The sequence below is a fragment of the Rhinoderma darwinii genome, chromosome 1 (assembly GCF_050947455.1).
Source record: "Rhinoderma darwinii isolate aRhiDar2 chromosome 1, aRhiDar2.hap1, whole genome shotgun sequence".
In the NCBI taxonomy this organism is placed as follows: domain Eukaryota; kingdom Metazoa; phylum Chordata; class Amphibia; order Anura; family Rhinodermatidae; genus Rhinoderma; species Rhinoderma darwinii.
The window spans coordinates 256206273-256228484 of NC_134687.1; the positions used below are offsets into that span (position 1 = coordinate 256206273).

At 40.7% G+C, this 22212-nt stretch overlaps 1 protein-coding gene across 8 annotated transcripts in view; it reads left to right on the forward strand.

Moving 5' to 3' along the window:
* Positions 1-22212, forward strand: part of UNC13A (unc-13 homolog A) — a 667493-nt gene that overhangs the window by 485595 nt on the left and 159686 nt on the right. For all 8 annotated transcript variants that reach the window (XM_075863594.1, XM_075863599.1, XM_075863597.1 and 5 more), the window contains 4 exons: positions 4412-4562; positions 16878-16946; positions 17531-17620; positions 19971-20105. In XM_075863594.1, coding sequence (XP_075719709.1) covers positions 4412-4562; positions 16878-16946; positions 17531-17620; positions 19971-20105 — 445 coding nt within the window. The remainder of the gene's footprint in view (positions 1-4411; positions 4563-16877; positions 16947-17530; positions 17621-19970; positions 20106-22212) is intronic.

The window sequence follows — 22212 nt, forward strand, 5'->3', positions numbered from 1 at the left end:
ATAGAGGAAATGGAGATGATGAAATTTTGGGGCCTTGTCCTACATATGGTCCTAGTAAAAAAGCCAGAGATTAGGCAATACTAGAGGGCGGACATTTTATACAGCACCCCATTTTACCGCATGGCAATGACCCAGACACGTTTTGAAATTATTCTGTAATTTTTGCATTATAATGATAATGCACAGTGCCCACCCCGTGATGTCCCCACATAAGACCGCCTATTAAAAATCAGGCCAATGATTGATTATTTCTGCACCAAATTTCAGGAAGTGTACACCCCCGAAAAGAACATAGCAATAGACTAGTCCCTTGAACATTTTAAGGAGAGACTAAAATTCTGCCAATACCTGCCAAGCAAGAGGGCGAGGTATGGAGTTAAAATGTACAAGCTGTGCGAGAGCAGCTCAGGGTACACCTACAGGTTTCGGGTTTATGAAGTCAAGGACACCAGGATAGAATCTCCAGAATGCCCCCATGTCCTGGGAGTTAGTGGAAAAATAGTGTGGGATTTGGTGCACCCACTGCTGGACCAGTGTTATCACCATTACGTGGATAACTTCTATACCAGCATCCCATTAATTAAATGCCTCTCCACCAGAAGTACTGTAGCATGCGGCACCATGCACAAATATCAGAGAGGCCTCTCTAAAAATCTGATTGGGCAACCCCTAAGAATTGGGAAATGCAGGTCACTAAATAGCGAGAACATGTTGCTGGTCAAGTATAAGGACAAGAGGGACGTCCTTATGTTGACCACAATACACGGTAGCGGCAGCACCCCTGTCCCTCTCCGAGGTAACACTACAATGACCCCCAAGCCAGATTGTATCCTCGGCTACAATAAGTACAGTACATGGGAAGGGTTGATCTCACTGATCAAGTACTGAAGCCATACAGTGCCATGCGTAAAACAAAGGTGTGGTACAAAAAGCTGGTTGTGCACATGGTACAGATGGCATTGTATAACGCTTACGTGCTATACCAATGTGCAGGCCAAACAGGGACATTCCTTCAGTTTCAAGAAGCGGTTATCAAGGCCCTTGTATTTGGGAATCAAGAAGGGGAGGGCCCCAGAACTTCTAGATGCGATGGTCCATGTATTGTTGCAGGGCAACACTTTCCTGGCGAAATCCCCTCCACTGGTAAAAAGGGAAAGAGCCAAAAAAGGTGTAAAGTGTGTTACAAAAGGGGGAGAAGACGAGACACAACTTATCATTGTGAAACGTGCCCCGACAAACCTGGCCTGTGCATAAAGGAGTGCTTCAAAGTTTATCACACATCCATGGATTTTTAATTGAAACATTTTTTTAAATGCTCACTATACCCCTAGATAAATTCCTTGAGGGGTGTAGTTTCCCACATGGAGTCACTCTTGGGGGGTTTCCAAAGTTTTGGCCACTCAGGGGCTTTGCAAATGTGACATGACCTCCGCAATCCATTCCAGTTAAATTTGAACTCCAAATGGTGTTCTTTCCCTTCTGAGCCCTGCCGTGTGTCCAAACAGCCGTTTATGACCACATGTCGGGTACTGTTTTACTCGGGAGAAACTGCTCTACAAATGTTGTGGTGCTTTTTCTCCTTTAGTCCTTGTGGGAATGAAAAAACTTAGCTAAACCTACGGTTTATTGGTTAAAATTTAGATTTTAATTTTCACGGCCTACTTCCAATAAATTCTGCAAAAAGCCTGTGGGGTCAAAATGCTCACTATACCCCTAGATAAATTCCTTGAGGGGTGTAGTTTACCACATGGAGTCACTCTTGGGGGGTTTCCACTGTTTTGGCCACTATGGGGCTTTGCAAATGTGAAATGGCCACCGCAAACCATTCCAGTTAAATTTGAACTCCAAATAGTGTTCTTTCCATTCTGAGCCCTGCCGTGTGTCCAAACAGCCGTTTATGACCACATGTGGGGTACTTTTTTACTCGGGACAAACTGCTCTGCAAATGTTGTGGTGCTTTTTCTCCTTTAGTCCTTATGGGAATGAAAAAAAAAAAAAGCTAAACATACGTTTTATTGGGTAAAATGTAGATTTTCATTTGCACGTCCTACTTCCAATAATTTCTGCAAAAAACCTGTGGGGTCAAAATGATCACTATACCCCTAGATAATTTCCTCAAGGGGTGTAGTTTCCAAAATGGGGTCACTTGTGGGGGGTTTAAACTGTTTTGTCCCCTCAGGTGTTTTGCAAATGCGACATGGCCTCCGCAAACCATTCCTGCTAAATTTCAGCTCCAAAAGCCAAATTGCGCTCCTTCCCTTCTAAGCCCTGCCGTGTGTCCAAACAGCAGTCTATGACCACATGTGGGGTACTGTTTTACTCGGGACAAACTGCTCTACAAATTTTGTGGGGTCATTTGTGGGGGGTTTCTACTGTTTTGGCACCGTAAGAGTCCTTCAAACCTGATATGGTGCCTAAAATATATTCTAATAAAAACTAGGCCCCAAAATCCACTAGGTGCTCCTTTGCTTCTGAGGCCGGTACTTCAGTCTATAAGCAAGATAGGGTCACATGTGGGATATTTCTAAAAACGGCAGAATCTGGGCAATAAATATTAAGTTGCATTTTTCTGGCGAAACTTTCTGTGCTACAAAAAAAATGGATTAAAAATGAATTTCTGCAAAAAAAAAAAACCTCTACTTTGCTTTAATTCCTGTGAAACGTCTAAAGGGTTAAGAAACTTTCTAAATGCTGTTTTGAATACTTTGAGAGGTGCAGTTTTTAAAATGGGGTGACTTATTGGGGGTTTCTAATATATAAGGCCCTCAAAGTCACTTCGCAACTGAACCTGCCCCTGTGCCCCTGCAAAAACAGCCTTTTGAAATTGTCTTGAAAATGTGACAAATTGCTGCTAAAGTTCTAAGCCTTAACACCAAAAAAGTGCCTCAATAGAATAATTTTGTCAAACACCAAAGTCATAGTTTAAACACATTTGTAGAAAATCAGTGTTAAATGACCCAAACATTTTCAAAATAAAATAGTTTTTATTTAGACATGATAAAAATACAGTTAATAGCATCAAAAATGGATTCAAATATAAGTCCTCGCAGTAAAGAAAATACTGAGTAGGCTACTGGCCATAACATCTATACCATACAGAAATACATTGTAAATAAACAGCCATGGTGAGTCACATAGCAAAAATAAACAACTGTGAAATAGACCATCAGAATCGATAGACAGAACTGGCAAGGTAGCCAAAAAAATGATAGAATAGAAGTTGATAGACCATGCAGATATACAATGGGGTAAAGAGTAGCGATGTGCCAGGAGACCACTTACACCCAACGCGTTCCGCCACCAGGCTTCGTCAGAGGGAAAAGGAGTTCTAAGCCTTGTAACGTCCTATAAAAATAAAAGGATGTTCAGAAAACGATGCCAAACTAAGTAGACATATGGGGGATGTTAATTAGCAACAATTTTGTGTGGTATAACTGCCTGTCTTACAAGCAGATACATTTAAATTGAGAAAAATTCTAATTTTTGAAATTTTTCGTTCAATTTTGGTGTTTTTCACAATTAAATACTGAACGTATCGAGCAAATTTTGCCAGTAACATAAAGTCCAATGTGTCACGAGAAAACAATCTCAGAATCGATTGGCTAGATGAAAGCATTCTGACGTTATTACCACATAAAGTGAAACATGTCAGATTTGAAAAATGATGCTCTGTCAGGAAGGTCAAAAGTGGCTAAAGAGGGAAGGGGTTAAGGCCTTATTTACATGACTGTTTTTCATCCATATGAATGTCTGTGTTGCGTCCATGTGTTTTCTATGTGTCATATGCTTTTTTGGTCCGTTTTTCTCTTCTGCAAGCTTTAGCAACTGATTCGTGAAAAAACGGACAGTTCTTTAATTGCCGCAAAAATGAAAATGAATAGGGCATGCTGTGGGTTTCTTGCAACTGACACACAAAAACAGAGGTGTGAATAGTCCCATTAAATTGCATGGGTCAGTGTGCTGTCCAAAACAGAAAGCATACTGACGAGAAATACGTTTGTGTGAATAAGACCTAACTATGTAACATTTACTGGATGGATGCCAGAGGCTACATGTGCGACGTCAACGTTTCGTGAGCGCCCATCTAGAGCGGTAAGCCGCCCAGTACTCACTATAGCAGCGCTACATACGCATTATATTTTGCACCGATCCAGTCCCCAGCACGGCTCAGTGCCCGACGAAGGTCTTATCGACCGAAACGTCGACGTCGCACATGTAGCCTCTGGCATCGATCCAATAAAGATATATATTTTTGTAACACAAGCAAGGTGTGCCGACTACAAATTCTTAACCTATACCCGGGTTGGGACCCTACCTCGAGCACCCAAAAGAAACCAGTGCCATCTGAACACAACCACATATGTAACATTTACATTATATTTTTCCAACCTGTTTTGTTTTATTTCTTCAGCCATTTTGCCTGCCTTTCCTCTAAGTACATGTGCCCAGGTGTACCAGCTGTTATGAGCACCCTTCTTGCCAATATTAATGCTTACTATGCTCACACCACTGCATCAACCAATGTGTCTGCCTCAGATCGATTTTCTGCCTCAAACTTTGGTGTAAGTAAAATTTTTTGCAAATTAACTATATTACTCCAGAAGAAACGCTAAGAAACATGATATTTTTTTCCACTATTTGGCTGTGCTCACACGGGGCAGATACGCTGCGTAATGGCATGCATGGTTATATGCCTTGTGCGCAACAGGGTAGTCCGGACAAAAAAGCGCACCAAACTGTGGTGCAGTTTTTCGCCCGGAATGTCCACTGCGAAAAACTCATCCCAGGAGACCGCTGCAGCCTGTGATTGGCTACAGTGGCGGTCAGATGGGATGAAGTGTCATCCCAGGAGGCCGACCCTCTGACGTCATCCAGACCGGCCTCCTGGGATGATGTTTCATCCATGTGACCACCGTTACAGCCTGTGACTGGCTGCAGTGGCGGTAACATGGGATGAAGCGTCATCCCAGGAAGTTGAAACACAGACTCCTAGGTATAATATATTTAATATTTTTTGTTTTCTGAGTTGTGTTTTTTGCGGCGGGATCTCCACAAAAAATGCAACAACTGCTATTTGTTGCGGGATTTACCTCCCCATTGAATATAATGGCAAAATCCCGCAACAAATGAGCAGCATTTACAATTGACATGCTGCGGAATAAAACTCTGCACCGCAGGTCAATTTCTGAGTTTTTTCTGCTCAGTATTTACGCAGCATGTGGATGAGATTTGTTCTATCTCATCCACTTTGCTGCAACTGTATTTGCTGCAGATTTTCCGCAATGAATTCTGTTGCGGAAAATCCGCAGTGTTTACGCAACGTGTGAACTGGCCCTTTCTGATAAAACATTTTTTAACCCCAGTGTTGTGTAATATGTATTAAAGGGAACCCGTTAGCAGTTTTGAGACCTAAAATTCTCTGACAGAGAAATAAAGGGGAGGGCGTTTTAAACATACATTTATATCTTGGATATGCAAGTTAAATGACCGAAATAATGATATTTATTTCCCCCGGAGCGCCGATCGGGATTTGATGTGCAAGTGCTCCTGCACTGCACGCTGCAAGCCCCACCCCCCTGCTCTTAATGATGGCTCTAATGGTCTACTGATTGGCAACTTGCATGACCGAGAAAAAAGGTATGTTTAAAATACCCTCCCCTATATAGTTCTGTCAGCAGTTAGGCCTCATGCACACGACCGTATATTTAATCCGTAATTACGGACCCATTTATTTCTATTGGCCACGGACACCTTCCAGTATTTTTACTGATGCGTATCCGTTATGTAAAAATTATAGAACCTGTCCTATTCTTGTCTGTAATTACGGCACATACTCTTCCATAGAAGCCTATGGGCGCTTCCGTAAATACGGACGGCTACGGATGTGCATCCGTAAACCGTCCATATTTACGGAAGCGTTGCTATGCAACATGTTGGTCAAATCATTTGCAGCTCCCTATTTTTTTACTGATCCGTACATGCGGATCAAATGTGGATGCAATACGGACCATATTTACGGACAGTGTTTACGGATAGATGAAAATACGGTCATGTGCATGGAGCCTTTTTAAAAACTGCCGATAGGTTTCCTTTAAGGCCCCTTGCACACGACCGCGCCAGTAAATACGACCAGTATTTACAGGCATTTACGGCTGTGCTCCCATTATAAAGAGCACGGTCCGTAAAATAAAAAAATAGGACATGTCCTATTTTTTCCGGAAAGCTTCTACGACACGGACACCTTCTCGTAAATATATGGGAAAGTGTCAGTCGGCCATAGAAATTAATGGGTCCGTAATTATGGGCCGTAATTACGGACGGTTATACGGTCATGTACATGGGGGTCTAAGGGTAAGACCACACGTGCGGCCGCGTTGCGTTTATGTTGCGTTTTTAAACTGCAGAAAGGGTTATGCGTTTTTAAACCTCAAAAAGGGTTTATGTTGCGTTTTTTAAAGGAAATAGTTTATGGACATAGTTTTCACCCGTGTTGAAGTTTGTTAGGTGCTTCCTGTATATAGTTCATTACAAGGCATTGCAGAACTGTTAGCAAAAACACAAGCAGTTCAGCAACAACTTTGGCAGCGCGGTCATTAACCACATGTGGTTGGACATTATGAAGATTCGGTCAACCGCACAAAAAATACATTGTAATATAATAGCAGCAGTCTGTCCATAACAAACATTTCACCATTGACTTCTATTCAAAAATGACTTGCTGTGGTTTAAAAACGCAACATAAACGCAACGTGGCCACACCGTGTGGCCTTACCCTAATGAACTTAATACAAGAAGCACCTAACAAACTCCAACATTAGTGAAAACTATGTCCATAAACTATTTCCTTTAAAAAAGGCAACAGAACTGCAGCATTACGGAGACAAAAAACGCATGCGGTTTTCAAACGCAACAAAACCGCAACAAAACTATGTCAACGACGCACCGCGTGACGCACCATGTGACGCACCGTGTGGCCTCACCCTGTGATTCTGAGCAGAGCTTGACTGTTTTGATGTGATCCATTCAAAATGTGTACAGACACAGCTCAACAGTCTCCTAATGTCTCTCGTTGGGGGTAAAAAAAATTGCACTGTTTGGATTTTAATATGTCTGATGCTTTATTGCTTAGGCAGATACATGGCTGACAAATAGTCTATATTAGTTTTAGGGTATGTTCACACAGCTTATTTTCGGTCGTTTTTCGAAAAACGTCCGAAAAATGGGAAGCAGAACGCCTCCAAAAATCTGCACAATGATTTCAATGGGCAAAACGTCATTCTGTTCCGACGGACTGTTTTTTTTTACGTTGACGTTTTTCAAAACGGCCGCATTAAAAAACGCCCGCGAAAAAGAAGTGCATGTCACTTCTTTCAGCCATTTTTAGAGCCGTTTGTCATTTCCTCTATAGAAAAACAGCTCCAAAAATGTCCTTAAAAAACGCTGCAAAAAACGCGAGTTGCTAAAAAAAACGGTGGAAAATCAGGAGCTGTTTTCCCTTGAAAACAGCTCCACATTTTCAGACATTTTATAAAGTACAGTAAAAAATAGTGTAGTATCGTGTTAGCCAGAAACAATATGAAATGTTAAATACTTTTGTGTCAAAAAAGACAAAAGTATAATAGGTATGATACCTTTATTGGCTAACCATAAAAGTTCTATATGTAAGCTTTCAGAGCACACAGACCCCTTCTTCAGGCATTTTACAAATGAATGTCTTAGAAAAAAGCCACAACATTTAGATGTTACACAAAGACAATTAGTACATGAGGTGATACATCATTAAGATAAGCTGGGGCCATAAAACTGAGGTTATAGGGGTGATGACTTAGGAGTTAAGGCATCTGGAGTCAGTCTGATGGGGGACTTGACAGTGTGTCCATGTAGTGGCTCATAAATCCAGGCGTTAAATTGAGGCCTTGTATCAATGACTTGAATTTTATAATCAGCTTGAATTCCCAAATTTTTCTCTCTCTGTTGTTTTTAAAATGAGCCTCCAGTATTAGGACTTTTAAATCTGCCAAACTGTGATCAGGTTCAGAGAAGTGTTTTCCCCCGGGTGTATCCACCTCCTGTTTTATTGTATGTCTGTGAAGATTCATCCTGGTTTGTAGTTTTTGTATGGTTTCCCCAATGTAGATTCCTTTATTGATGCACCTTGTACACAGGATCATGTACACTACATTGGAGGATGTACAGGAGAACGTGCCAGTCATTTTATAGTCCTGCTGAGTGTTTGGTATGTGGATGGTCTTTGATGACAAGATGTTGGTACAGGTCTTGCATTTTCTACTGTTGCAAGGAAAATTGACAGTCTGATGGTGATGAGAGGGCACTTCTGACCAGGAGATTCCTTAGATTTGGTGGCTATTTGTATACAAGGAGAGGTAAATCTGGGAATATTTCCTTCAGTTTATTGTCTTTGTTAAACACAGGTTGGAGATCAGCAGCAATTTTCCTCAATATGTTCATTTGTGGGTTGTATATGACCACTAGGGGCACCCAGCTGTTGACTTCCTTCTTTTTGCACTCCAGAAGATTGCTCCTTGGAGTTCTTGTTGCTCTGTAGTTCTGATCATCATTGAAGTTTTTATGGAAAGAAAGCAGTTCATGTTCAGAGCCTGTCCAGATTATTAACAGGTCATCAATGTACCTTAAATATGCTAGAAGTTTAGTTGCGCAGATTGATAAACACTCTTCCTCTAGTTTGGCCATAAACAGGTTAGCATATTGTGGTGACATTTTGCTACCCATAGCGCTTCCCATACATTGCAGATATATATCTTTGTCAAATAAAAAATAATTGTGATTGAGTATGAACCTGATGAGTTGTAGGGCTGGCTCTGTTGCTAGATTGTTCTTTTGAAGAAAGTGCTGGCATGCGGCTATGCCATCCTCATGGGGGATGTTAGAATATAGAGACTCCACATCCATAGTTGCCAATATTGTTCCCTCTGGTAGTGGACCTAGGGCTGAGAGTTTGCAGAGGACGTCTGTGGTGTCCTGGACATAACTGGGTGTGCACCTCACCAAGGACTTTAGAAGATTCTCCACCCAACCAGAAATATTCTCAGTTAGAGTCCCAACAACTGAAATAATTGGTCTCCCTGGATTGTCTTCTTTATGTATTTTAGGTAACATGTAGAATGTATCTATTCTGGGATTGTCCGGTATAAGGTCCAGTAAACTGTCTGACACAGCGTTGAAACTATTGATGATACGGACAAGTTCAACTGTGTTTGGTGGGGTCTTCATTAAGCAGGGTGTAGTATTATTTGTCTGAGAGTTGTCTGTGTGCCTCCTGGATGTAGTCAGATGTATTCAAAATTACTACAGCCCCTCCTTTATCAGCGGGTTTGATGATGATGTCTTTGTTGGATTTTAGTGATTTAGTTTCAACGCTGTGTCACACAGTGTACTGGACCTTATACCGGACAATCCCAGAATAGATACATTCTACATGTTACCTAAAATACATAAAGAAGACAATCCGGGGAGGCCAATAATTTCAGGTGTTGGGTCTCTAACTGAGAATATTTATGGTTGGGTGGAGAATCTTCTAAAGCCCTTGATGAGGTGCACACCCAATTATGTCCAGGACACCACAGACGTTCTCTGCAGACTCTCAGCCCTAGGTCCACTACCAGAGGGAACAATATTGGCAACTATGGATGTGGAGTCTCTATATTCTAACATCCCCCATGAGGATGGCATAGCCGCATGTCAACACTTTCTTCAAAAGAACAATCTAGCAACAGAGCCAGCCCTACAACTCATCAGGTTCGTACTCAATCACAATTATATTTTATTTGACATAGACATATATCTGCAATGTATGGGAAGCGCTATGGGTAGCAAAATGTCACCACAATATGCTAACCTGTTTATGGCCAAACTAGAGGAGAAGTTTTTATCAACCTGCGCAACTAAACCTCTAGCATATTTCCGGTACATTGAAGACCCGATGATAATCTGGACAGGCTCTGAACATGAACTGCTTTCTTTCCATAAAAACTTCAACAAGTTCCATCCTACTATCAAACTCACTCTCAACTACTCAACATCTCAAATACATTTCCTGGACATGACCATATACATGAGAAACAATACCATACAAACAACAATCTATAATAAATCTACAGGCCGTCCAGCATATCTGGGATGGAACAGCTTCCATCCGAGACACATAAAGAAATCTATCATCTACAGTCAGGCTCCGCGGTACATACGGATCTGTGCAGACAGTGAAGAAAGAAAACAACACCTGCTATCACTGAGGAATACATTCCTACAACAGGGACACCATCCAAGGATTATAGATGATCAGATCTACAGAGCCACAAGAACTCCAAGGAGCAATCTTCTGGAGTACAAAAAGAAGGAAGACAGCAGCAGGGTGCCCCTTGTGGTCATATACAACGCACAAATTAACATCTTGAGGAAAATTGCTGCTGATCTCCAACCTGTATTTAACAAAGACAATAAACTGAAGGAAATATTCCCGGATTTACCTCTCCTTGCCTACAAACAGCCACCAAACCTAAGGAATCTCCTGGTCAGAAGTGCCCTCTCATCACCATCAGAGACTGGCACCTTTCCTTGCAACAGTAGAAAATGCAAGACCTGTACCAACATCTTGTCATCAAACACCATCCAGATACCAAACACGCAGTAGGACTATAAAATCACTGGCACGTTCTCATGTACATCCTCCAATGTAGTGTACATGATCCTGTGTACAAGGTGCATCAATAAAGGAATCTACATTGGGGAAACCATACAAAAACTACAAACTAGGATGAATCTTCACAGACATACAATAAAACAGGAGGTGGATACACCCGTGGGAAAACACTTCTCTGGACCTGATCACAGTATTTCAGATTTAAAGGTCCTAATACTAAAGGCTCATTTTAAAAACAACCGTGCCGCTGACATCGACGCGAGCATCCTTCCATGATGCGCAGCAGAATATCTGCTGTTGAATACTTTATCGCTAGTAATTAGGCCAGAGTGACCAAGATACAGACCCCTGAGGATGAGTATTTGAAACGCGTAGGGTCGTTTTTGTATATGGGATTGTTGCATAGGGGACAGTAGCATTGTGGTGGACCCAGCGCTAGGAGATTCCGGTGTTGATCACGGACTCTGGTGTGTTCTTGGGGCTCGTACTATTGTTATACCCAGGTTAAATGCTGATTCCGGTGAATATCGTTATAAACACTGAGATATACTTATCTAAATGATTCAGTGTTTACTGTTTAATACATTTTTTAATATACACGGTGGGGCTTTTTTTCACAGTGGTGTGTTACCCCTGTTTTTAGCGAGTTACTATAATAAAAGGTATATTTTACTCAATTGTCACTTCAGTGAATTTCCAAATTTTTCTATATTGTGGGAGCACAATTATATATATAATTTAATACAGTGAATTCATTTTAAAAACAACAGAGAAAGAAAAATGTGGAAATTCAAGATGATGATAAAATTCCAGTCATTGACACAAGGCCTCAATCTAACACCTGGATTTATGAGCCACTACATTGACATACGTCACTTCCCCCATCAGACTGACTCCAGATGCCTTAACTCCTAAGTCATCACCCCTATAACCTCTGTTTTATTGCCCCGGCTTATCTTAATGATGTATCACCTCATGTAGGAATTGTCTTTGTGTAACATCTAAATGTTGTTCTTTTTTCTAAGACATTCATTTGTAAACAGCCTGAAGAAGGGGTCTGTGTGCTCTGAAAGCTTACATATAGAACTTTTATGGTTAGCCAATAAAGGTATCATACCTATTATACTTTTGTCTTTTTTGACACAAAAGTATTTAACATTGCAGACATTATAACCAGTTCAGGACCGGGCTATTTTGCGCCTTCAGAACCAGACACCGTTTAGCCCATTTTAGCACGTGTTAGTTAAATGGCTATAACTTTTTTATTTGTTGGGCTAACTATGTGATTTTTGCGACGTTTTAGCGTAGACAATGCAGGTTTCGTTTTTTATCGTTTTTATACACACCTTTTTCGCTATTTTAGAATTTTTATTCATAAAGTTTGAAAATAATAGTAAAAAAATAAGCTTTTTTAGGTTTCAGCTATTTTTTCTTTGGGTAATAACATAGTTTTACCTTTAAATAGACCTTTTATTTGTGACCGCCATTGTCTACTGTAGAATTTTAATATATTACATGTCTATATTAGGGTGATTGGGTCAACGCTAGCATTACCACAATGATTTGCGGGGGGGGGAATATTTTTTTTGGGGGTGGGTATTTTATGTGTATTTATTATAAAAAAATTTTTTGCACTTGACTTTAGTTTTTTTTTTTATTACTATGGACCTTTGGGGAACTTTTATATATTTTTTTTCTTTCTTTTACACCATCTTTTCCACTGTAACTGGAGCTGCACAGCAGCCCCAGTTACAGGGGAAATCAGCCCTCTCATAGTGACGATTGTCACTAACTGGGCTGTGCTGGGTCTAGTAAGACCCAGCAGCAGTCTGTCAGTAACGGCACCCGGCGATCATGTGACCAGTCACATGATCACTGGGAGGAATAGAGACAGCGTCTCTATTCCTATACACAGCGTTCATTGAGCGCTGTGTAAAAAGACATCGGAGAAGACAGAAGCAGCCAAAGCTGCTTCTATCCTCTCATCAGGGTCCCCGGCAGTCACTGACAGTCGGAGACCCGACATTCAGCTGCCCGATCGTGCGGGCAGCAAGTTAAAACCCGAGCCGTAAAAAGTCTATGGCTCGGGTTTTAAGGACCCTGACCGCTGGCCGTAAAAATACAGCCAGCGGTCGGGAACCAGTTATAGTAAGCATGTGCACATACCCTGAGGGTATGTTCACACGCAGTGTTTTCATGTGTATTTCGGGACGTTTACTCCTCGAAAAACGCCTGAAAATACGGAAGCTGAACGCCTACAAACATCTGCCCATTGAAATTAATGGGAAAAACAGCATTTAGTTCATACGGGGCGTCTTTTTACGCAGCTGTTTTAAAAACGTAACGTAAAAAGACGCTCCTTAAAAAGAAGTAGCATGTCACTTCTTGAGGCGTTTTTTGGAGCTGATTTTCCATTAAACACTATGAAAAACGCCTCAAAAAACGCCTCAAAAGTAGCCTGAAAAAAAGTTCCAAATTAGGGTATGTTCACACGGCTTATTTTCGGATGTTTTTTCTGGGCGTAAACGGCCGAAAAACACCCGAAAAATCGGAATCAGAATGCCTTCAAGCATCTGCCCATTGATTTAAATGGGAAAAAAACGTTGTTCTGCTCCGACGGGCCGTTTTTTTACGCGGCCGTTTTGAAAAACGGCCGCGTAAAAAAACGGCCGCGAAAAAGAAGTGCAGGTCACTTCTTGGGACGTATTTGGAGCCGTTTTTCATAGACTCTATTGAAAACAGATCCAAAAATGTCCGTAAAAAACGCTGCGAAAAACGCAAGTGGCTTAAAAAAACGTCTGAAAATCAGGAGCTGTTTTCCCTCGAAAACAGCTCCGTATTTTCAGACGTTATTGAGTTTCCCTGAGCATACCCTAAGGGTGAGTTCACACAGAATTTTTTGACATGTTTTTTGATGCGGAAACCGCGTCGGAAAACGCGCCAAAAACGGCCGAAAATGCCTCCCATTGATTTCAATGGGAGGCGGAGGCGTTTTTTCCCGCGAGCGGAAGAACCGGCTCGCGGGAAAAAGAAGGGACATGCCCTGTCTTCGGGCATTTACGCCTCTGACCTCCCATTGACATGAATGGGAGGCAGAGAAAGCGTATTTCGCGGCATTTTAAGCCCGCGGCGCTCAATAGCTGAGGGCGAAAAACAAAGCGAAAAACTCTGCGAAAATCGGCATGCAGGCAGAGAAAATCTGCCTCAAAATTCCAAACGGGTATGTTCACACACAGTAGCAAAATACGTCTGAAATTACGGAGCTGCTTTCAGGCGAAAACTGCTCCTGAATTTCAGGCGTTTTTGCAAGTACTCGCGTTATTCGCTGCGTTTTTTATGGACGTTATTGGAGCTGTTTTTCAATGGAGTCAATGAAAAACGGCTCCAAAAACGTCCCAAGAAGTGACATGCACTTCTTTGACGCGGGCGTCTTTTTACGCGCCGTCTTTTGACAGCGACACGTAAAATTACACCTCGTCTGAACAGAACATCGTAAAACCCATTGCAAGCAATGGGCAGATGTTTGTAGGCATAATGGAGCAGTTTTTTCTCTGAAAACAGCTCCATATTTTCAGTGTGTACATACCCTCAAAGTGTTTGAAGTTTTGATTTTCCGATACAGAGCTGTGAATCCCCTGCATACAGACCGTTAAAATATAAAATTCTGTCTACTTGGAACCACCACCAGGGGAAGAGTTTGTTTACTGCAAGCTATTGATACATTAAACGTAACCCTTTAGTGACCAGACTATTTTTTGCCTTAATGACGAAGCAATTTTTACAGTTTTTTGCTCATCGCATTTTTAAAGCTATAACTTTTTTTCTTTTTCCATTGACATATCCATGTGAGGGCTTATTTTTTGTGGGACAAGTGGTATTTTTTAATGGCACCATTTTGAGGTACATATAATTTATTGAATAACATGTACATGACATCTGCGGACTTCATTGCGGAATTTTGAATCTCCATTGAAGTCAATGGAGAAGTTCCGCAATGAGTCCGCAACCAGTCCGCCACACATCCGCAACAACCATTGTATGCTGCGGACACCAAATTCCGCACCGCAGCCTATGCTCCGCAGCGGAATTTTCCGCATCGTCTAAACGAACACTACTAAAAAGCAGTGGAAGGCAATGGAGAAACGGGTCCGCTGCGGATTAATGCTGCAGAGTGTCCGCAGCGGAATTCCAGAGCAATTCCGCTACATGGGGCCTTGCCCTTACACTGTGTTACGCTGCGGATTTTCCGCAATGAAATACGTTGTGGAAAATCCGCTGTATTTAAGCTACATGTGAACATACCCTAAAACAAAGAAACGACATAATGTTTTAAGAGTGTGATGGCCAATCTCAGTTATAGCTTTACATACTTAAAGAGGCTCTGTCACCAGATTTTGCAACCCCTATCTGCTATTGCAGCAGATCGGCGCTGCAATGTAGATTACAGTAACGTTTTTATTTTTAAAAAACGAGCATTTTTGGCCAAGTTATGGCCATTTTTGTATTTATGCAAATGAGGCTTGCAAAAGTACAACTGGGCGTGTTGAAAAGTAAAAGTACAACTGGGCGTGTATTATGTGCGTACATCGGGGCGTGTTTACTACTTTTACTAGCTGGGCGTTCTGATGAGAAGTATCATCCACTTCTCTTCAGAACGCCCAGCTTCTGGCAGTGCAGATCTGTGATGTCACTCACAGGTCCTGCATCGTGTCGGCACCAGAGGCTACAGATGATTCTGCAGCAGCATCGGCGTTTGCAGGTAAATCGATGTAGCTACTTACCTGCAAACGCTGATGCTGCTGCAGAATCAACTGTAGCCTCTGGTGCCGATGTGGCCGACACGATGCAGGACCTGTGAGTGACGTCACAGATCTGCACTGCCAGAAGCTGGGCGTTGTGAAGAGAAGTGGATGATACTTCTATACACAACGCCCAGCTAGTAAAAGTAGTAAACACGCCCCGATGTACGCACATAATACACGCCCAGTTGTACTTTTACTTTTCAACACGCCCAGTTGTACTTTTGCAAGCCTCATTTGCATAAATACAAAAATGGCCATAACTTGGCCAAAATTGCTCGTTTTTTAAAAATAAAAACGTTACTGTAATCTACATTGCAGCGCCTATCTGCTGCAATAGCAGATAGGGGTTGCAAAATCTGGTGACAGAGCCTCTTTAAGTCTGTCATCAGACTATGTTGCCCTATATTTGGCAACAAAGTATGGGACAGGTCAGTTATTCTATTAGACAAAATGACACCAAACATTATTGTGCCATAAAGCAAATAGGAGCGATTAAATAATACATCGGAATCCTAGTTATGAGTCTGGTGCATTTCTGAGGGGAGAACTCCACCCACCCCTCTAGGTGGTGATTGACGAGGAGGGCGGGGGGAGTGCTCCCCTTATGAATACACCAGACTCATAACTACGAGTTCAATGTAACCTTTAATTGCTCCTATTAGCCAAATAGCACAATATTTTTTTGTGCAGTTTTGGCTAATTAAAGAGCAGACCTGTCCTTTACTAGGCTGACATTACATAGAGCATTATAGGCCAATCACAGATTTGCTTTTAAATACTTTAACTGGCCTGCACTATAAGCAGTTTTTTCTTCAAGGGTTTACAAAAACTGCTGGAATCTCTATGATATACATAAACATCTCTATGTGCTTTTCTTGTTTTATTATTAAAGGCTGTAAAGTAACATGTCTTAACAGTACAACCCTGTATATAGAAATATATATTTTAAGGCCCCAGGCACACGAACGTGAGAATTGTGGCCCCATTCATTGCTATGGGGCCATGCACACGACAGTAGTTTTTACGGTCCATGCATGGCCCGGGAGCCCGCACCGCAGAAAGAACAGACATGTATTATTACGGCCGTGTTCTGCGGTCCAGGCTCATTGAAAATAATGGCTACGGCCATGTGCATGTCCCGCAATTTGCGGGTGGCTCGCGGCTGACAGTCCGCAACTGGCAGACCCGAAAATCACGGCCGTGCACATTGCTACGGTCGTGTGCATGAGGCCTAATAGTGTTCATTTCTTCTTTGAACAACTAATATAGAAGGAATACTAAATGCAAAATTATACATAATATATACTGTACATTTATGTTTTTTGGTGACTGAATTAAAGTTTATACAGAAAATTAGCCTTCTTAAAGCACAATATGTTTATTTACATACACAGAAAGAAAGATTTGTGAAGCTGCTTGATCAACTACACAACTCATTGCGTATTGACCTTTCAATGTATCGGGTAAGAAAAAAATCCAGTGTTGTTGTTTCAAGTGGTATGTCCAAACATTTAAAAGGTAACTAAACTTTCAGAAAACTTCTGACATGTCATAGTGGGCCGTATCTAGGAGTGTGTTGATGGGGCATGAGTCGGAGGTTTGGTGAGAGAGCTACGAATCTGGTAAAGGGGGAATATGATGTACAATGCGCAAGGAAGGATATGTTAAATAATAATTAGTACTGAAAATGATGAACAGCTTCTCTACATAGATACCTTTGTATAATCTGCCTATGGTGAGGATCGTTAAGAATATGCCAGAAAATGGGAAATGTGCATTTGGATCAATTTATTGGCTTGTTACTTATGTAAATACTGCACCAATAGTCTGTAGTATTTAAGTCTGGAGAGAAATATAAAATATACCAATATTAAATGGCTAAATCACCTAGAACTCTTTAGAAGTCAAAATTGCACGTGACTTGCCCATTTCTCAGACATCCAATTGTTACCTCTATTGCACTGGTCTTTAAAATGTATTATTAGTATTTCAAGTGACTCTCCTTTTTTTCCCTCATGCTTGAATTTATTTTTTTGCTTTCTCAAAGAATAATTTTCCTGCTAGCAGCCCAGAGAGACTTCAAGACCTCAAATCTACAGTTGATCTACTTACCAGTATCACATTCTTTAGAATGAAGGTTAGAAGAATTATCTGGGGAAAAAAAATACTTTTCTTTTATTCCCTGTTTATTTAAACCTTGTAATGTTTGGGTCTGAAAAACAAAATTATTCAGCTGCTTATACAGATGCAGCAGTCCTTATCTTAATAACTTGCTGTAGCATGGTATCACACAACAAAAGACATTAAAAAGGCAAGTTAAAGTTTCTTGCCACTGTGTATTTAATGCATTAAAAGTCAAGGTAAAGATTGCTACGTCTGTAGATCTGTACATACACATTTCAATTCCTTTATTGACCTGAATAATTAAAGGGGTTGTGTCACCACAAGACATGCCATAAATTTCTGATAGATGCAGGTCCCATCTCTGGGACCCGCACATATCTTCCGAGTTGCGGAACCAGCTTAGCTTGCTTTGCTACTCTGTTTCCGTAGTTCCTATTCGCTTCTATAGGAATTATGTAAACTGCATAGGTTAGCGAGCTCGGCTGTTCCCGGATTCCCTTCCTGTTGTGAACCTATGCACCGCATAAAGGTGGGACACGCATCTATCAGACATTTATGGCATGTCCTGTGCTAACTGCTGGTACATGGATGTGAGTTGAATGTCCTGTCATATAACCTTATTATTTACTCAATGCTGAAGGTCACGTAAAACATGGGGTCTCAAATGATCAACTCCATGTTTAGTCCTACAGTATGTGCAGTTAGCTTGTGGATGCACGACAAAGCACTGACCTATGGACTATACCATTTGACTGTGCAGAGACAGGGATTAACTGCATCGGTATAAGAAGGGTATTCGAACACAATTTTAAATACATGCATATTGGAAATTTAATTGTGTTAAAAAATGTAGGCCCAACCCCTATGAAGATATAATATGAAATGTAGGTGGATGTTAAACGTAATAAAAAAAATATTGCATTAGGCAGAGCTGTCAGTGAATATGGGACCAATACTGAATTTTGCTATTGGCCCTTATGATTCCTTTGTAAGCCCATGCTTAAAGTGGTAATTTGGCCAAAAATATTTATCACCCATCTACTAGATACATGAAAAATGGTAAATCGGTGAAGGTCCAACTGCTACTGCCACCAATTGCTAGAACAGGGGACTCCACTCTCCCTCTCTCCCCACCAGCTGCACAACCTCGGCATGTAGGAGTTTAAATAGAGCCGCCTACGAGTTCTAATAATAGTTTTTATTGGAAAACCTGTAGATAGTATCACACGCCACTTACCTCTTTAGCTGCGTCCTAGGTGGCTAGCCTCCTATGACCTATAGGCAAAGAGGACACCCACCAGATGGCACATGTATTAAGTAAAATGCATGCACATAAGGCACTAAGGATATGTAAGGCATAGAGGTGCAAAGATAAACTAAGAAGATGGTGAACCCATTACACATGTGCAGGACATAACTTTGTCTTTGATTTTTATAAAAGGATTAAAGGGAAGGTGTCACAATTTTTTTTTTTTTATATATTATGGCTTTTAATATGTAATTAAAATACATTTTATTTATTTGTGTTTTTGTGTTGTACTTTTGTCTTTCTTTTACTTCTCAATGGGGGCTGCCATTTTTTTTTTCATCTCTGTATGTGTCGATTAATGACACATACAAAGATGGAATAGGGCACATACATCCCCATAGAGAATTGGAACGGTAGCCGTTGCATTCACTATAGCGTCAGCCGTCTGTGTGGGAACGGTGCATGCGCCGCTCCCACACAGACCAAAAGTAAGGTCTTCGGCAGAGAGACATCCGGCGCCATTTTCATGTGGACCGGAAGCCGCGGCCGGACAGTAAGATGACGACTTCCGGTCGCAGCTTCCGGCCATATGGTCAGACGCAAGGACTTGGAGCGGCGGCGGCAGGAGCAGGTAAGTTATGTTTGTGTTTGTGTATGTCATGTGTGTGTGTGTGTTTGTGTTATACTGTGTGATTACCACTGTATCTAATCCTCCTACACTGTGCATTCACTCAAAAAATGGCGGCACACAGTGTAGGTGGCTTGAACATTCAACCCCCGCCTTTCTCCTGGCACTAGCCAGGATAAAGGAGGGGGGATTGTGTAAGGACACTAGAGCAAGTGTGTCTTCTCCAATTTTGCAACATAAAGCAATGAGATTGCTTTACCACATGCCAATGCTGCAATTTTGGGAATTGCTCCCTCTAGTGACCAGCACATGGAAATTTTATAAATTAGAATCTAATTTATAATATTTCCTGACTTGTGAAAAAATTAAAAAAATTAAAACAATGTGTAATCATTTATATACTAACTATTTAACAAAGAAAAAAAAAATTCTAGCGACACGTTCCCTTTAACTGTTTACAATGTGTTTTTCTTGCCATTTAAACAGGTGCAAGAGCTACAGAGTCCACCCAGGGCAAGCCAGGTTGTGAAGGATTGTGTAAAGGCCTGTCTCAATTCTACTTATGAATACATCTTTAACAACTGTCATGAGCTGTACAGTCGAGAATATCAAAGTGACCCGGTAATTCCTAAAGAATGGCTATATTGGAATACCGTTCATGGCCTGTAAATATGTATATGATGGGAACATCCCTTTACCCAGAAAAAGTGTTTTTTTTATCAGTTACTAGTATATGAACAAGCTTGTGATAATAAAATTACATTTTAATATGGACAGAATAGATCCTATACATTGTTAAATGTTCCAAAATCATTTCAAGCAGATTCTAGGAGCCCCTGTGATCTGCTGTAATCTGTTGGGGGAACCCGGCATCAAGTTTTCAGTATCCTTGCATCACTACCATAGGAAAAACAAAGCATTGCACAGTTCTCAGTGAAATTAATGGGCAGCATGGACGTGCCAAGTTTGCTCTTAGCTCTGTCTAATAGATGACACTCCTGAAAATGGGTTTTCTAAACCAGACAAACTCTTTAATGACAGGTTTAAAGACTGGACCCCATAGCAAACTTTTGACTGGCCCTTGTCCCCACAACCAACCACCCTCCCCTCCCGACCTCCTAACAATGAACATTTATCACTTCCGTGTGCAATTTTAAAACTACAGCTAGGCCGCCTAATGTACGGTTATTAACCTTTAGTTACAGGGTTACAAAAATTGTTAACAAACAGTTAAGCACTTATAATTTAACATATTTTTTTATCACTTATGCTATTTCATAGTCATAATAGTTAATTAAAATTAGTACAGAGGACTTATTACAGGATTCTTTTACTTATATTATTTAGTGCTCTCACTCGTAAGTACTCTAAAACTTGCGAAACTGGGTGCAAATCGTCTCCCCATCGCAGTCCCCCGTGTCTGTCTATATATTAACTAAAGTAAAGTAACAGCAAAATGTAATATCACCGATTGAGATTTTTCCAATCAAGCAGTTCCTGAACTGTGCTTCGAATTTTGTAATCTACCTACTTGAATGCGATTGTGGATTACAATACATAGGTAGAACAAAACAGACACTGAGAGCCAGGATCAATAAACACAGGTCTAATATCTACAAGCACTTCCTGAAACACAGTGTCTCCAGACATTTACACCACCAACATGGGGGTAGGTATGATGTGAGCATCACACTGTTGGAACAAATTCCTGTAACAACACATAATATATTTTCGGTATTAAAAAATAGAGATTCCTTCTGGATTTAAAAATATCACAGCCCAACACCAGACGACCACAATGAGACAATAGAGAATACCAACCAAGAATAATAAATAAAAAAGAGAACCGATTCCATATTTCTACCCATACTGTTCAGCTCATGGATACAAAAAATCATACGTTTCATCTTCAAAATATTCTGGGTCCGGTAATAATAGATCTGTCATAATTTTTGTCCTAGTACAAGCATTCATCGATTATTGAAATCATTAAATGTGATGTAATAAATGAGAATATGCGAGCTTTCGTCTGTATCAGGTGATTGAACCTATTTACTTTTTATATTTTTTATATAATTATAAAGTCTTAATTTTTCTATAGAATTTTTTAGGTAATTGTTTACAATTTTTTTTAACCATTATATTTATTCATTATCAAAGCGCATGACATGCATACCTAGATAATTGTATACAAATTTTTTAGTCATTAGATTTATTCATTACTAAAGCGCATCATATGCATATTTACTAAAAAAACAGATCACCAAACGTCATGATGTTAAAATGATGCCAGAATCTGGTAGGGAGATTGTTTTATATATCCCTTATCATGTTCATCAACAATAATGCCCAAACAGAAAAGTTGACAAACTTTGGGAAAGAACGCATCATTAAATAAACATACATTAAATGTTGCAATGTTTTACTTTTTGATGATATTCTAATTCATTGAGAAGGACTAGTATTTAGTGGACTGGAATATAGTTCAGTTCACTATACGAGCACTAAATAATATAAGTAGAAGAATGCTGTAATAAGTCCACTTTACTAAACAGACTTTGTTCCTGAGAAAAATATCCTAGAAAAGGACCTCCTCGGAGAGTTACTATGACAATTAGTCCCCATGCACACGGCCATGTCCGTTATCACGGCCCGCGAATGTGGTCACGGCTAGCCGCCGACTGCCACCTGCATTTTCGGGCCATGCTCCCATACAAAGTATGGGAGC